The 15,647-nt window shown below is 32.3% G+C and overlaps 3 protein-coding genes across 7 annotated transcripts in view; 1 reads left to right on the forward strand and 2 right to left on the reverse strand.

Moving 5' to 3' along the window:
• LOC123671538 (peripheral plasma membrane protein CASK) overlaps positions 1-1,407 on the reverse strand; it is a 368,319-nt gene extending 366,912 nt beyond the window's left edge. For 3 of the 4 annotated variants that reach the window (XM_045605444.1, XM_045605443.1, XM_045605442.1), the window contains exon 1: positions 803-1,406. In XM_045605444.1, the coding sequence (XP_045461400.1) occupies positions 803-861 (59 nt within the window). In that variant the 5' untranslated portion in view covers positions 862-1,406. Of the gene's footprint in view, positions 1-802 lie in introns of all 4 variants that reach the window. The other variant, XM_045605441.1, reaches the window with a different exon arrangement.
• A 2,604-nt stretch (positions 1,408-4,011) lies between these two features.
• Positions 4,012-5,560, reverse strand: LOC123671540 (probable peptidyl-tRNA hydrolase 2). Its single transcript, XM_045605446.1, has 4 exons — positions 5,322-5,560; positions 5,030-5,245; positions 4,895-4,977; positions 4,012-4,799 (listed from the first exon to the last, which is right to left on the reverse strand). The coding sequence occupies exons 1-4, from the start codon at positions 5,412-5,414 to the stop codon at positions 4,598-4,600; spliced, it is 594 nt and encodes a 197-aa protein (XP_045461402.1). The 5' UTR covers positions 5,415-5,560; the 3' UTR covers positions 4,012-4,597.
• A 94-nt stretch (positions 5,561-5,654) lies between these two features.
• Positions 5,655-7,625, forward strand: LOC123671541 (ADP-ribosylation factor-like protein 6-interacting protein 4). 2 transcript variants are annotated; one of them, XM_045605447.1, is made up of 3 exons: positions 5,655-6,231; positions 6,409-6,672; positions 7,402-7,625. In XM_045605447.1, exons 1-3 carry the CDS (start codon positions 5,990-5,992, stop codon positions 7,523-7,525), a joined length of 630 nt encoding a protein of 209 aa, XP_045461403.1. In that variant the 5' UTR covers positions 5,655-5,989; the 3' UTR covers positions 7,526-7,625. The 2 variants fall into 2 exon arrangements, with proteins under 2 accessions (XP_045461403.1, XP_045461404.1); XM_045605448.1 differs by having other exon boundaries at positions 5,804-6,231; positions 6,412-6,672.
• The last annotated feature ends 8,022 nt before the right edge of the window (positions 7,626-15,647 follow it).

A 15,647-nucleotide genomic window follows, 5' to 3' on the forward strand; every position in this document is an offset into this window, starting at 1 on the left:
CCATTATAATCATTTCAAATCTCAGCATTATTGGAAAATGCTGTATATTGGGTTCAATCTCGGGTTCAATTGGTGTATGAATGAACAAGAGCTTGTTTAGCGTTTGATGGCTAAATTGGAGAGTGAATAAACCTCGGAATGAACTGAATCTCATAGATAAATCAAGTATTTGAAATAGGTTAAATAATGATTATCGTCAATATTAAGTGAAAACGATGAGTATGAAATATATCCAATGTTTTGAAAAGTTGCAGTGAGGAATCAACTATGTTATGTTTGAAACGATTAGAAAACTAGGAGAATCAAAGGAGGAAAAACAAATGTTTATGGATTTCTGGACAGGAAATGGATTGAAGAATCTAAGGAAGTAAATTCGGAGAAAATTTGTTGATTCTTTAAAGACTCTGATTATGAGATACAAAACATGATTCACATCCCTTGTACATTTATATTTGAATCGCAAACCAACCCTTGCTGAAGTTATTTTTGGATATAGTCAAATTGTCCTCATATTGAGAATGTTTTTTGATCGACACATAATGTAAGGGTGTTTTTTGTATTTCTACTAGAACCATTCATATCTTCTGACTTAGTCTGAAGTCCTCAGACTCCTCAGAAATTCAATATTTCATTTTGACAAGCCTTGCTCAATGTAAAATTGAAGCTCTCTACATAAATTTGGAAGGAAAAGAGTGATTCACAAAGTGACTAATCCACTGGCATTTTGGGTGTTCTAAGACAAGTTTACTGGGTATTTTAGGTTCTTGGAAATGGGCAGAACGTGTGGATTTCCTCCCAGTACCTTCCAATCTCCTCGCAGAGCTCGTAGACGTCGTCGAACAGCACCTCGTCCTCTGCCATGCTGACCCTGCCCTAAGAAGCACACTTTTACCACCGAAAAGACTCAGATTGGATCGGGGTCAGTAGATCATCGTCATCACAGCCACCCGCTGCTTCCAAGAAGGACCAGAACCGTAAACAAACCACACGCGCGAAGACACCTACAGCAGTTCGCGATTCAAAACTGGAAAAAAAAATGACACGGATATTTCTCGCGTGAACGGCAGACAAACTATCGCCGACCGGTTAGATTGGTTGCCTGCACGACCATATCGTGGAGCGTGTTTTGAGTAAGGGGAACGTAATATGGCCGCACTGTTGTTTCTCCTACCGTAGGTGGAGTTTTCACTGTTCGAGATGGACGGCGAAGTGTCGAGGAGCCGGTGGATAGATCGGTTGTCGAAGACGCGTTCGCGAAAACCTTGTTATTTACAAAAGAAACGCCGTACACGCCCTGAGACGTACGGTTTGTAAACGGGCACGGACTGACAAGTATGACAGCACCGGTCAGCCGGGTAGCGCCCCGATGGTCATGCGCTAGGCAATGTGCTACACACGGCGCCAAATCGAGAATTGCCGTCTGTTTGAATTCGCAGTTTTCCAATTTACGGTTTGTTTTCGAGGATTAAATCACGCTGGCCGTTTTACTCTTTGTTTTATTATTTGCTTTCATGTTATAGAATATCTCAACTCGTATAAGGGGAGTAATCAAATAAACGTCAGTATGAAAAACTTTCAAAGAAAATCCAGTGGCGAGGTTTGAACCCGGGATCAGAAGTTTTGAAATCGGTATAGATTTTTCAAAAAGTGATTATACTGAAATTATGAGACTTTGATGTGAAAAATTTCTACATGAGATCAATTTCCTCGATTCGATATACATATTTGTATGTCTTCAAGTTTTCATTATTTTTTTTTTTAATTTGGTCGTTTGATTTTTAATCTGCCAAATTTATGGATCATGTTCTTTAAAAGAATCAATGCAATATATCAATAACCGCATTTTACACCAAATTACCTGTAAATAGCTCCAATGATTTCGAATATCCATTTCAAGATTCAATTTTTGGAATCTACAGTTACAAGTTCTAACTCCTAAACTGTCAAAATTAGAGAAAAATTTTCTCGAAACAATTCCAAAAATTAGAAATAATGAATTAAAAAAATACAATGACTATAAATAATTGTTCACCCAACACCAAAATGGTGGAAGATCCAAGTAAATTGATGATTATGATGGAGCGCATCTGATATTGTTGAAGCAAAAAACAAATCCTTAATAAATTCTACTCAAAATTTTCATTCGAATTTTTCTAGGCGTCACAATTTATAGATACGAATTCTCCTACCGACTACTAACTGAAAATCAAAAATTTGATACCTAAATGTTAATAAATAGAAAAGTCTAAACCAAAACATTCGAACATTCTTTATACCATCATTGATCCCTGAGATTCTGACGTAGTTTTCTAATTGAAACAAATCGGGTGACCTGTGCTTGACACCAAGCAACAATATAGCTATTGTACTTCACCTACACAACCGTTAAATTTTAACTAGCCTGAGTAATCAATTGTGTCATAACCGGAGAGAAATTTTATCGATTCGTAGGAAATCGTTGGTGAAAATAATTCAGCTGAATGAGAAACGAATGAACATCTAGCATTTTCGCATTTTCGTGTAGGTGCAAGCTTTACATTTCACAATAATTTAAAATCTGATCATGTACTGCTTGACCCCAACAATAATAAAGTTGATGTAACTAGCACACCTACAATATTGCCTGTTTTTAAGTTCACGTGTTCAAGAGTTGCTTCATTATGAAAATTTTGTCGTTTAATTTATCATATTTGGATTATCTTCTATAGTATAAATGTATAAGGAGCGTTATAAGGAGTAACATGTTTGAAATATGAATAAATATGATTTTCTCCTCTCTATACCAAGTTTAATAGCCAAAATGTTTCAGCAATCTTTGTAGTAGCACAATAAAATAGATTCAAAGATAAGCAATAATAATTTTCAAAGCATCAAAAAGATATTCCCATAATATTTGCACTCCTCTTCGAGGCCATTGAAGTAGAAGAATACAGGAATTTTTATATTAGGAAAAATATTCATCATATTTTTCTTTTAAAAATTTAAGTTGAATAGTTTGTCCTGATTAAAACCCTTTATAAATGTACGATACGTAACGTACAAAGAGATTCCAATCAAATATAATCAATCTGTAGCATGCCAGTTATAAAATATTCATTTCATTTTTGCCCTTTCCAATCAGTGGGGTCCTAATCAGAACACTTTTAACTTTCACAGTAACATTCTCAGGTGGCATTTGTGTAATATCAAAAATAATGTCAATTCAATCACTCGATTTAATTAAATCCACGAGAATACAATCCAATCAGTAACTAATTGAAGTATCGAAAAGATTGGTAATATCATAATGAAAAGAGAATTGATTTCTCCAATATAATGTCAATTGGATATAATTACAATTTAACAGTGTTAAAGTCGTGAGAATTCCATTGTTACAGGAGACGTATCTTTTCTAACAATCTCACAATTATATTACTGAGACCTTTGCACATGAGCATCATCCACTAATGAATAATTTCAAGATTCCTGAGATTCCTCTATCATGTTAATTTGGTGGATGCGCTCCGAGAATTTATCAAAAATTAAGTAATTCCCACACAGATATATCTGTGGAAATTATTTTGTTTTATTTATTATGAATTTTCCCATTGAATACCCAGCAAAAATTGAATAAAAACTCATTGTATCAACAATTCCTCATTTTGTTTTTCCTAATAAATCCATTAGTGTCATTTGTGATTCCTCTTATATACACAAATATTTTTTTCATTTTTATTTGAATGCTTGTCAGATTGTTGAATTCAATGAATGAAAATATTAAATATGCTTATTGAATCGAGTACAGGGGCTTTTAGCATCAAACTACTTCGTAACTTTTCACTTTGTCAAATGAAAAATAGTGATGTTGCACAACATTAGCGCTAAGCAATGCTTCACAGGTTTCCTCATTTTTTACTTTATATTTCTCAAAACTGGATGTTTTTCCTGTTACATGATTTATAAAATATTATGGAACAAGCCCCAAGTTCCAATATTGATCAAGTGTTTGTAAAATCAGTAAAAAACTAAAAATTTAAAGCAACAAATATATATATTCAATTTGAAATAAATACTATACAAAATAAATAAGAAATATTAATGTCAGCTTAAACTACAATCTGGGTACAATTATAAGTTAGAAATTACAATATAAAAATTAAAATTGATTATAGTTAGGCCTGATCTAATAAATTTTAGTGGTAATCAATATATTATAGTATTATCTACAATAAAAATTCAAAAAAATTCGAAACAGTGCACAAAATGGCAAATGCAAAGAGATACAAAGCTTTCAAAATGTAATGAAAAAATGGTAACAATTCACCCTTTGAATTGTTATTTCCCAAAAACACTTCTCATGTTTTCAAATCAATTCAACAGTTCAAGACTTAATAAATATTCAGAGAAACGAAATATAATTATTGTCACTTCGAACCTAACAAATAATATACCATGCAAACTGAAAATTTGTAATTCCAAATAAAATATATAACAATATATTCATATTTTTTCTCATGTTAGCACCACCTCAAATTATTGACTAGAGCCAAAAACAATTTGGAAGCTTTGTATGGGACTGACTTATCATGATTATAATTAATTATAATTATTGTTGTTTCTAAAGAAGACCAAGTTTTCCCGTAATTTTATCAACTTCATCTTCTGAACCAAACAGACTCAATACTGTTATCGAATTTGGGGGAATTTGTGTCTTCCCAGCATCTGTTATCAAATAAGATGGAATATTGGCACTTTTAGCCTTCTCATGAAGTTCTTGCAAATGCACGTGGTCAATGCCTTTCAGTACTACTTTCTTCTCTCTAGAGAAACATAAAGAGAATATTTAGTATGATTATTACATTCAAAATCAGAACTAAAAGAGTTCTTTGTGTATTCTTATCAAACGCATACTCACCCTGCAAACTCCCAACCATCCAAGGCATCTTTCATTCCTTCTAATAACATCTTTCGATACAAACCTAGAGAAGCATGGGCAACCTTAAAACGAACATGTTACCCTCAGAAATCAAAATTGAATGAAATCCCTTACTTGGGCACTCAATTTTCCAACACCCATTTTCAAGGCAGTGTTAATTACAAATGTCATCTTATAGTAGCCTTCATCATCATTTTCATCACCAGCTGCATTGTCCTCTATCTTATCACCAGGCACTCTAGGTAATAGTGTCCTACATGAATCTTCATCAGTACTAAAAATGAAATTGAGAGCTGAATCTATGGATTGATTTCCAGTACAAAACAACGCCTGAAAGAGCAAGACGATTTGTATTATCAGAGAAAACATAATAATTCGGCATTCATGTTTGGTTACCATAACTCACTTCTGTAGCTATATCTTTGGAGAGACCCATTGATATGAGGATTTCAAGGAATTCCTCATTTGGTTCGAATTCTTTCTCGGTCGTCTCACTCATGTTTTCAGATGAACTTTTCGTTAACGTGTTAAATTGAAATTAAGTAAGTGCATTTGTTTCGGATAATGAAGGTGTATTATTAGATCAATGCATTTATTTGACAACACTGACCTCGAAAACCTACTTAAATAAATGCAATATTCTATGAAAAAAATTATCTATGCTTGAAACAATTATTAGCATTCTGTGGTTGAATCAAGATCCACAGAGGTATAAATCTTTTCAATAATTATTTTCCTCAATTAAAAACTAGTAGAAGTAGACCATTGCAGAATAAAATTTCAAGAACTTGTAGAACTATAATTTCAACTAAAATATTGAGGATTCTGATACATATCTGTGATTTTCTCATTTTTCTGGAACTCATTCTGCTTTTGACGTTTAACCTAACCTATATCTTGGTTGGTAAACAAATTACAAAACATTAATTTTTTTCTTACATTTTGAAGAGAATTGTTGTTTATATAGGTATAATGGAATAACTTTTTCATAAACAATATAATGATCCAGAAGTACTTATGAATAGTAGTAGATTTTCTTGAATATTCATTTCGAAGTTCGAAAATTGCTCAATTATGAATTTGAACAAGACTTCATCAACAGGAGGTAGATCCTCTCGTAAAAAAAGAGACAGATCCAGCAGCTCTTCAGATAGTTCTTCAAGCGATAATGATAAGAAAGTTCTCAAACATAAATCAAAAAAGACCAAACTATTAGTCAAACAAAAGGAAAGAAACACAAGTAAGCATAAATACAAGAAAAGAAAGAGTAGATCAAGTTCGTCAGATTCTACATCAGAAGATTCGTCCACCAGCAGGTAAATTTATTTAATATTTGTACCTTATGTAATTTTATATCACATCAACAATAAACCTAGGAAAATAGATAGATTTGACTTTTTCTTACATTTTTACTATCTTTTGATTTATACATATACCGTAACTTTGAAGCTGATGGTATGTTAATGTTATAGCATTTCTGATTAATATTTCAGCAGTTCTGACAGTAGCTCCTCATCTTCATCTGAAGAGAGAAAGAAAAGGAAACGCAAAATATTGAAGAAATCTTTAAAGGTAAAAGCTAAGAAGACTTCAAAGAGAGTTGTAGAGAAGGAAATGTCAGATGAAGGTCCTTCAAATGATATTCCAATAGATTTGATGGGACAAAGAAATGTAATGGCCCCTATGACCAAAGAAGAATGGGATAAGAGACAGAGTGTTGTGAAAAGACAGTATGACCCTACTACTGGTCGTGACAGGTATTTTGAAAATCATATTATAATAAAATCTATTTTTCTTTGTAATCACATCAATCTAAAATCAGTTACATGAAAATGAAATGAGACCGTAAAAGAATCTATGCTATCATCATATGTAATGTTCTAAATTAATATATTTTTTTTTAATGTTTCAATATCATGGGTTTCGGTTAAATCATTTGGCAAAGAGTTGTGAATTTTCAGGCATCTGTACTCAGCTGGCTTGTTAAATTTTACTTGGGGTATTTAAAGTTGTTATTTCTTGTTTTCTTTTTTATTATTATTAATTTATGGAAGAAGAGTATTTATTTTCAATGAAAATGGCACATTTTTCAATGTAGATGGCATATAACATACATAGTTTGTATATTATATACATTTTCTTGAAGTTACCTCTCCATGACTGGTCATATCTTGTGTTAGTAAGAATTCTTATTGACCTTTTCTGTTACACAAAAAAGAAAAAGAAGTGTAGTGAAAAGTAAATCCTTGCTTTTTTTTTCTATTCAAAAGAAGATTGCAACTTTTGAATCATTCATCAGTTTCTTCTATCTTATTTTCTCATAATTGATTCAAATCAGGATATAAATCTTTTATTACAAGAAGGTTCTCATCTGCTTACTTTAATGTTATCCTAGTCATCACCAACTGTATAGCCATTTGGGTATATTTTGCTAAAATTGTTTCTTTGTTCCAATTAAAAATGATTAATTATCATTAAAATTTCAGACTTATCAAAGGAGATGGAGAAGTGATAGAAGAAATTGTTAGCAGAGATAGACATAAACAAATAAATCAACAAGCGACCAAAGGAGATGGAGAATTTTTCCAAAACCAATTGAAGAAAAAATGAAAACATTGAAGGAGTCAGTGAATACTGAAAGATTTCAGAAAAACTATTAACTATACTTATTCTATTTGTTGTGAACCCAAAGTAAAAATTGTTAAGAACATTTTAAATCTCTCATTGAAACTTTTCCCAACAATACTGAGTTCATCATATTTATGTGAATAATTGGATTTTGAGGATTATTTGATAGGTATTTAGGAATGAATAGACAATATAAAAAAAATTGATTTTCTTTCTTGCATATATAAATACAGATGTACATTTGCAATCTTTTAATTTTCAAAATTCAGTTCATCCTTCAAATAAATTGTAGTCTATTATTTACTTAATTCCAGAAGAATAATGCATTTTAGTAATTAGTAACTATCCAATTCTAATTAACTGAAAAAAACTTTCATTAAACTATCCACTTAAGTCAAGAATATTTTCTTTTTAATAAAATAAACCATATGTAAACAATTATCTAATTGCATCACGAAGTAGATTGAAAGTTGAACTTATTACTATAATATAAAATTCAGGGTAGAAATATATTGTTGGAACATCCCTCATCAAGGTCAAAGTGAACCCCTATTTTTATTTAAGGGCTGGATGATATATATAGAGAATTTTTACCTGAAAAAAGGTGGTAGCAGATGCCATAACACTTCCTGGAACTCCAGACCCCTAATTCTGTTCTAAACATAACGTGTCCTTGGAATTTGAAAGGGCTGGTTGAAAAAAATGTATGTGAAACGAGGAAGATGAGTATTTGCACTAACGAACTATAGAAATATTTACTAGGAGCAAATTCCGAATGCCTCCAGTATTTTTTCAGAAATAGAACCTAATCAAAAACTTTGAAAATAACTTTGCTTGTTCTGATCTTATTAATTCTTAAAAAAATTTTCCAAAGATAGTAGAAAGTAGTATATACCAAAAAATATCTCAAATTCCAGACATCTATTATATAATTTATACCAATTTATTTCATTGGTTTCGAAATAAGAAGCAAATAATCCATTCATAAAAATATTTTTGAAACTGAATTTAAAAAATCAAGTGCTGCGCTTATCATGGATTCTATTTTGAATCTTTTTGAGAAAAAAAGTAGACTGGAGGGCATATATGATAGCTTTTCATTAAAATTTATCGAGAAATTATTCATTCAAAATAACTTACTTCCGATTCTAATAAAACAAACTAACAAGGCCTAAATGAAAACCTTGAATTTAACACAAGAGTGGATTTTGAAGATGTTGATCTCCAAATCGAAAAGATTTCCAACAGAACTATTCTTTTTTCAACATTTTGATAATAGACATGCAATTTTTGTATATTTTCAACGTTTCGGAATTTATTTACAATAAGATGATAACTCTCCTAGGAGTGCAATATTTCGAAATTTTTAATAACTTTGAAAATATTGAAGTCGTTCAATAAATATATTCTACTTTACAGGGTGTTCCCCAATCTGAGACATAAAGGAAATGAGATTGCTTGGATAATTTTAAGAAAATAAAGTCCTATAGACATGGCCTTGCAACGCTTTGATTTTGAGATACAGGGAGTTTCTTGTACTTCTACTTTTTTGTGATGATTATACCAGTTCGTCTTTTTTACTCTTTGCTACAGATTGGGTGAAGTACCAAAACTTATGATAAATTTATTCATCGCAGCTCACTAACTGGATCTTTTTAATAATTAGGATTTTTCAGGGGATAACTAAAGAATTGTTTGAAATTTGTTTCTAGAAATCGGTAGCAGATACCACAAAACTACAAGAACCCAAAAAGTGTAATAGTGAATCAAAATTACTTTCCACCTTTTTCTAAACTACCAGTGGTCCACCAAACAGAAGTTGTGAAGGAAAGAAGCATGCACTGTTCCAAAAAAAAATACTCTCTGTAGATTTGCATATCACATGATGAAAACTTTGAAATATCTAAACTTCAACACTCAGTATCAGAAAGCAAAGCGTTTGCGGGCCCATATTTATAGGACTTTTTTCCTTGAACTAAAGAATCTGTAATTTTCGTTTGTACCTCCAATATCTGCCAACTACTAGATGTAGATTCTATTTATTTAAATTGAATTTGAGCAAATCACTATACCCTGATGATCAATCAATAAAATAAATCATCTGAATAGAAGACATAATCTTATTAACTTTTTTCCGAATAACTTCTGGAATATCACATGAATTGTTCAAATTTATTTCGTTTATGAACAACCCCCTTGATAGAGCTCTAGGTGCTGCTGGGTTTGGTGGATATAGATTTGTTGCACGTTACAATTTTTCAATAAAAGCGTTTTTTTTTTAAGTGTTTCATTAGTTTGTAAGTTTTTTTGGTTTAGGTTTTATTTCTACTTGTTTATTTCATCAAAGAATTTGGTCAATTTTTATTCTATACTTTATAATATTTGTGAAATGGCAAGTCCGTTTATGGTTAAATAAATAAATAAAATCTTACAATTCAGGCACAATACAACTCTTTTGGGAGTTGGGTAGGTACAACACTTCATTTTGGAAATTTGTTGTTCATTGAATGAATTCATTATACAGGGTGATTCACCGGGATGGCCTATTAGACGTTTATGGAAAACTAATCATAATTTTAAGCTGAAAATTTGCATATTGAGGTTTGAGACAATGATCTTTTTCCCTAAAATATTTTCAGATCTCTACAACTTCCGGTTATACCGGAAACAGACTACTACTTCCTTATTTCAAATGGCACACCCAGTTTATTATTGCATCATTAGATAGCTTTTTTGATGGCAATTTCGGCAATATGCCATACCTTGGGAAAATCTCAACGGCTCATGAGTTATTGGGATTCTTATGAAAAAAATGGTGACGATGAGGACTCACATTTTTTTTAATATTACCGCAAAAAGAGCTTTTTCCAAATTTTTTTTTCCTTTTTCGATTCCGCAAATGCGTAATATTATAAGACTGTATGCGGTTTGGGTCAAAAATGTACAGGGTGTTTATATAAGGATCATGAACTTGGACAACTCAAATTCATCAAAACTCAAGATTTTCAAATTAGAACCCATATTTTTTATTATGTTAGTCGATACTACGTCCAAAAATAGTGGGGGTTTCACCTAAGCAAACTCTATATCTAAAATGAATACTTCGAGAGTTATCGAGGAAGAACTTTAAATGAGGAAAAACCGCTATTTATAACTGTGTGAAGTAGCTTGCGATTTTCGAAAAACACAGAAAGAAAATAAAATTCGTTGTTTTCATAACTAAATTTGACATATCAAGAATTGTAATGAATAATTCGTAATTGAAAATTGTATTGGTTTATGGATTTCTCAACAATCCCAACGAAAAATTAATTAAAATTCATGAAATGTAAAATTTAGTTATCCAAACATCGCATTTTGGTTTCTTTCTGTGTTTTCCGGAAGTAACAGACAGTTATTAACACAGTTATAAATAGCGGTTTTTCCTCATTTGAAGTTCTTCCCCGATAACTCTTGAAGTATTCATTTTAGGTATAGGGTTTGCTTAAGTAACCCCCACTATTTTTGTACGTAGAATCGACTGTAAATTTTCTGCTGAAATATTAAAAAAAATGTGAGTCCTCATCGCCATCTTTTTTTTTCATAAGAATCCCAATAACTCATGAACCGTTGAGTTTTTTCCAAGGTATGGCATATTGCCGAAATTGACATAAAAAAGCATCTAATGATGCAATAATATACTGGGTGTGCCATTCGAAATAAGGAAGAAGTAGTCTGTTTCCAGTATAATCGGAAGTTGTAGAGATTTGAAAATATTTTAGGGAGAAAGATCATTGTCACAAACCCCAACATGCACATTTTCAGCACAAAATTATGGTTAGTTTTCCATAAACGTCTAATAGGCCATCCTGGTGAATCACTCAGTATTCTATAACTGCTTTCTACTAATCTCTTAGTTGTGGATTCTATTTATCTGAATTCAATGAATTTTTTTCTGAATTATTTCAAGAATATAAACTCTTTTTACATGAATTGTTTGAAATAAAATTTGGAACGTTCTTCAACAACTGAATTTAATAATTCCTTTAATAGGGAATTTTGGAAATTCATGTTTATTTTTGATATTATGTTTTGAATTGTATTTTTTTTTATTATGTATAATGCAAAATGGCTTGTCCGTATAAATAAATAAATATACGAAATTAACAGCCAAAAAAAGTCAAAGCTCAATAAGAAATATCAAGCCAACAATTCTGAACCAAAGCGTTTTAAAACGTTCAGCGTCGATACCAACATGCGTGAATGTTTACAACACCAGTCGACCTTCCAGAATATTCCACCGCATTCTACGCATCACGATAGAGGTCCAAAAACAAAAAGTCAAAACCCACATCATACGTTCTACCTGAAACATAGAGAAACGACCCTAGACCAAACCGCCAGCCAGACAAAGTTGGCCGATGCATTTTAATCCAAACAAAACACACACACGAGTCATCTGCTCTCTCTCCCCCCGTGCCTCCCCTGACACGCACAAAAGAGGGGGATAACTTTATTTGGGAACGTGAGACCCAAAAATCCATTTCCAAGAAATGATTATCATACCAAACCAACGCCCTACAGCAAGGGCCTTTAATTGTATAGACAGAGATGGCCAAACGCGGCCCTTTTTGGCGTTTGCCATTGGCCGGATCGAAATAGACAAACGCTGGTTCTATTTCGGTCTAGAAAAGGAAACCACCATCACGTCGTGGGATAGAGATTTAGGACTTCCTGTCAGCTAGACTTCCAAGAAGCGAAGCGGGAAAAGCTACTAGGCTGATTGAAGAAACCGTTTTTGTGTTCGTTCCGATGACCAAACTGCTTAATATGAGGGTAGGTTCGTTCGCTAGACGAAATAGACCAAGATCCTAGAGAATCGACAGGATGTGTCGTTCGAACCAGCTAGTTGCCGAGGTACCAGCTGTTGATGGCGCATAAAAACATTGGCCGCTTCTCTAGAATTTTCATAGCTAATGTGTAGAATGGTCCAATCTGAAAAATGGATGTGACATTTTGCAGAAACTGACAAACGCATTTTTGGATTGCAAGAAAAGAATTATCGACTTTGTAACAAGATCAAATGAATAATGTATTGGGTATAAAGTCACTTAACGATCCTATTAAGTTCTTTATTAAATTTAGCCTAGCTGTCGGTCATTTACATGGCCATCTTCAGGGCAGATGAAAAAAATATTTGTGTATATAAGAGGAATCACAATGAAAAATTAGGCAGAAACATAACAATGAGGTGACTCTCATTGTTATGTTTCTGCCTAATTTTTCATTGTTAGGTTCAGATTTTTTATATATTCTTTCGTAATGTAAAAAATTGTTTCCAGTGCCCTGAAGATGGCCATGTAAATGACCGAAAGCTAGCCTAAATTTAATAAAGAACTTAATGAGATCGTTAAGTGACTTTATACCCAATACATTATTCATTTGCATTTTTGGATTTTTCCATTTTCGTCGAATCGTCATAACTTCTACATACTAAAACTAGATGCTATCGCTGTGAAATAAAAACCAAGTTAAAGTGAATTTTTTTTGTGATATGATCAAAGTAGGACTGATACGATTTAAAATGGATATAATGGACACCCTGTGTATTATTTTTTGACATTTCTTATATCATTTATGTTCAGTAGGTTATGTCATTTATTCATGAAAAGTTATACGCTTCAGCAACGTTTAAAAATTGTTTTATCAAAATCGGTGCTTATTCGTGAAAACTTAGATATATTTAAGAAGAATTCAGAGACAACATTATTGAGTCAAACGACTATCCCTACGTCGTATTATTGTAGACAAATTGCTGTACTTCCGGATATCCCATCATTAAACATTCAATTTGAAGCACCATGTACAGGCTGAACTTATTTCGAATATTTGATTGCAACTCCTAAATTATAAGATATAAAGTGATATATTTGTCAAGAAATAGAAATAGTTAAAAACTTGTCGCTAACCAATATCTACACTATTTCTATCAAACATATTTAAGACACTGTCTTCATTGCTTTGTAGTGACGCTTAAATTCATTTTTCTCCGCAATTGAAATCTCTGCAAAAGTTTTAATAGCGCCACTAGGAAGCACTGATTCTCTATATCTTATTATTTTTTTTTAGCAAATTTGTCCAAGAAGTAATTTCAACTAAACGATTCAAATGTAACGGAATTTTTTCTTTACAATAATTACATACAGTTAGAAATCCAAGATGCATATATCTTTAGATTTACTGGAATTGAACACAAAAATAATGAACAATACGAATAGTGAGTCAATTAACTATAGAAGGTCATCCGTAAGTTTTTAAACCCCTGAAATCAGCGCTAATTTCGATTGAACAGTTTCTAAATGTTCTAAATAGCATATCCTACTAAACAGAAACGACATGAGAAATGTCAAAAAATAATAAAGTACTGTCATTACAGCCCTTCTAAATTGTATCATTGATATTAGAAAACCAATCAGTTATATTACTTATTACGACTTTTTTCGTTGATATTAAAAAACTAGCACCTGGAGACAAAACCTTAGATCCACATTTCCATGTAAATTCGTTACTGTTCCGTTACAGCTGTTGGACAAAAAACATTAACATTTCGATCCTAAATTCCTTGAACAGAAAAATCTTATGATGAAATGTTCAAATGTTACAGTCAAAAACTCAAATATCTACATAAAACAATGAGTATATTCTAAAATAACATGTTCATTAAATTATCTAAAGTGTGCTAAAGGACACTTGACCTTTGATTGTCAAACACTATGTATGCACTTGAATTACTGAAAAATATTTCCTCCCTTAACGGCTCTACTAGCTAGAAAAATCTTTTCAGCTGTATTTCCTTGATCGAAACCAGAACAGAAAATGATAAAAAATTGTTTTGATAGTAATTATAGAACATGCCTATTAAAATAGTGAAAACATCGTAATAACATTTAAAATTTTGTATCCAATTATTTTTTTCATCATTTACTGACAAGAAACAAACAAATAAAATTTTCTTAAATTTGCAATGAATCAATTATTCGAATATAACGATTTTAATTCAATATACAAATTTTCGCATTAAAAATTATCATTCAAAAGTAACCTCTGGAGAAATGGATACATAAACTTATTTCGCAAATTTTAAAACTATATAGTTTTATGAAAAAATGAGATTAAGATACAATATCAACCCTAATTTCATCAAGGCAACCAATACAACTACAAATATATCAATAATAAAAAAGATTACATTCATTAAATAATTGTTGTTGTTCAACACCAGTTTTGTTACCAAAAGTGGCAAAGCACACAGTAACAAAACTTTCAATTCCCTCAACTTACATTAACTGTGAGAGCTCTCACAGAAAGCTAAAAGAATCTCATTAAGAACCATATAAGATAATTAAATAAATTTTGTCGAGATTTCCGTCGACATGTCATCCGATGCAAATCTGACAGCACGACTCGTCAAAATGGCTGTGATACCTGCAAAAAACCCGGCACCACAACCATAAGACGAGTCAAGCCGTCAGCCAAAACCCCCAAAAGAAGACGACCACCGGATTCTTCGAATTCATCAAAATGGCTGTGATACAAATCCAACACTGTGTCACTACCATTTCGACGAGTCCAAAGTCCCGCTAAACCACCTACAACCCTCCTCTCCCCCCTACTCCTGCACATGCCGATCTGCCGTTGTCTTTTGGTATATCCATCTCATCAAAGCTGGCTGTGATACTGGTAAAACACGGTTTCACTACCATTTTGATGACTTGAAGATTCCCAATTTGAGATGAGTCGACGACTAGGGTGGTAAAGCTGGCTAGGATGCGATCGGGCATATCTCTGCTTATCAAAGCTGGCTGTGATAACATGGAAGAGCTAAGACATCCAACTCTGATAATCAAAGTATGCCAACTATATCTGGTGTGTTGTTATCAGCTGTCTTCCGGGGTGCTGCAGCCGAAGACGAGGCAAACGCTATATGAAAGACAAGGTAGTGAGAGGAACCTGAAGCATCTCACTACCTATGTCTTTCACAAAGAATGTGCTGTAGGCTGAAACTGTGGAAACATAATGAAACACAGAAAACAAACACTTTTATCGGGTACAGTCAAACACCAAC

This window comes from Harmonia axyridis, chromosome 1 (assembly GCF_914767665.1).
Source record: "Harmonia axyridis chromosome 1, icHarAxyr1.1, whole genome shotgun sequence".
NCBI classification, from domain to species: domain Eukaryota; kingdom Metazoa; phylum Arthropoda; class Insecta; order Coleoptera; family Coccinellidae; genus Harmonia; species Harmonia axyridis.

Bases quoted from the DNA above. Each gene is read 5' to 3' on its own strand.
- LOC123671540 (XM_045605446.1), bottom strand. From the start codon at position 5,414: ATGAGTGAGACGACCGAGAAAGAATTCGAACCAAATGAGGAATTCCTT. The intron at 4,978-5,029 runs GTAAGGGATTTC...GTTCGTTTTAAG, and splicing joins TTGGAAAATTGAGTGCCCAA to GTTGCCCATGCTTCTCTAGG. The intron at 4,800-4,894 runs GTGAGTATGCGT...ATGTTTCTCTAG, and splicing joins GATGGTTGGGAGTTTGCAGG to AGAGAAGAAAGTAGTACTGA.
- LOC123671541 (XM_045605447.1), top strand. From the start codon at position 5,990: ATGAATTTGAACAAGACTTCATCAACAGGAGGTAGATCCTCTCGTAAA. The intron at 6,232-6,408 runs GTAAATTTATTT...TTAATATTTCAG, and splicing joins GAAGATTCGTCCACCAGCAG to CAGTTCTGACAGTAGCTCCT. The intron at 6,673-7,401 runs GTATTTTGAAAA...TTAAAATTTCAG, and splicing joins CCTACTACTGGTCGTGACAG to ACTTATCAAAGGAGATGGAG.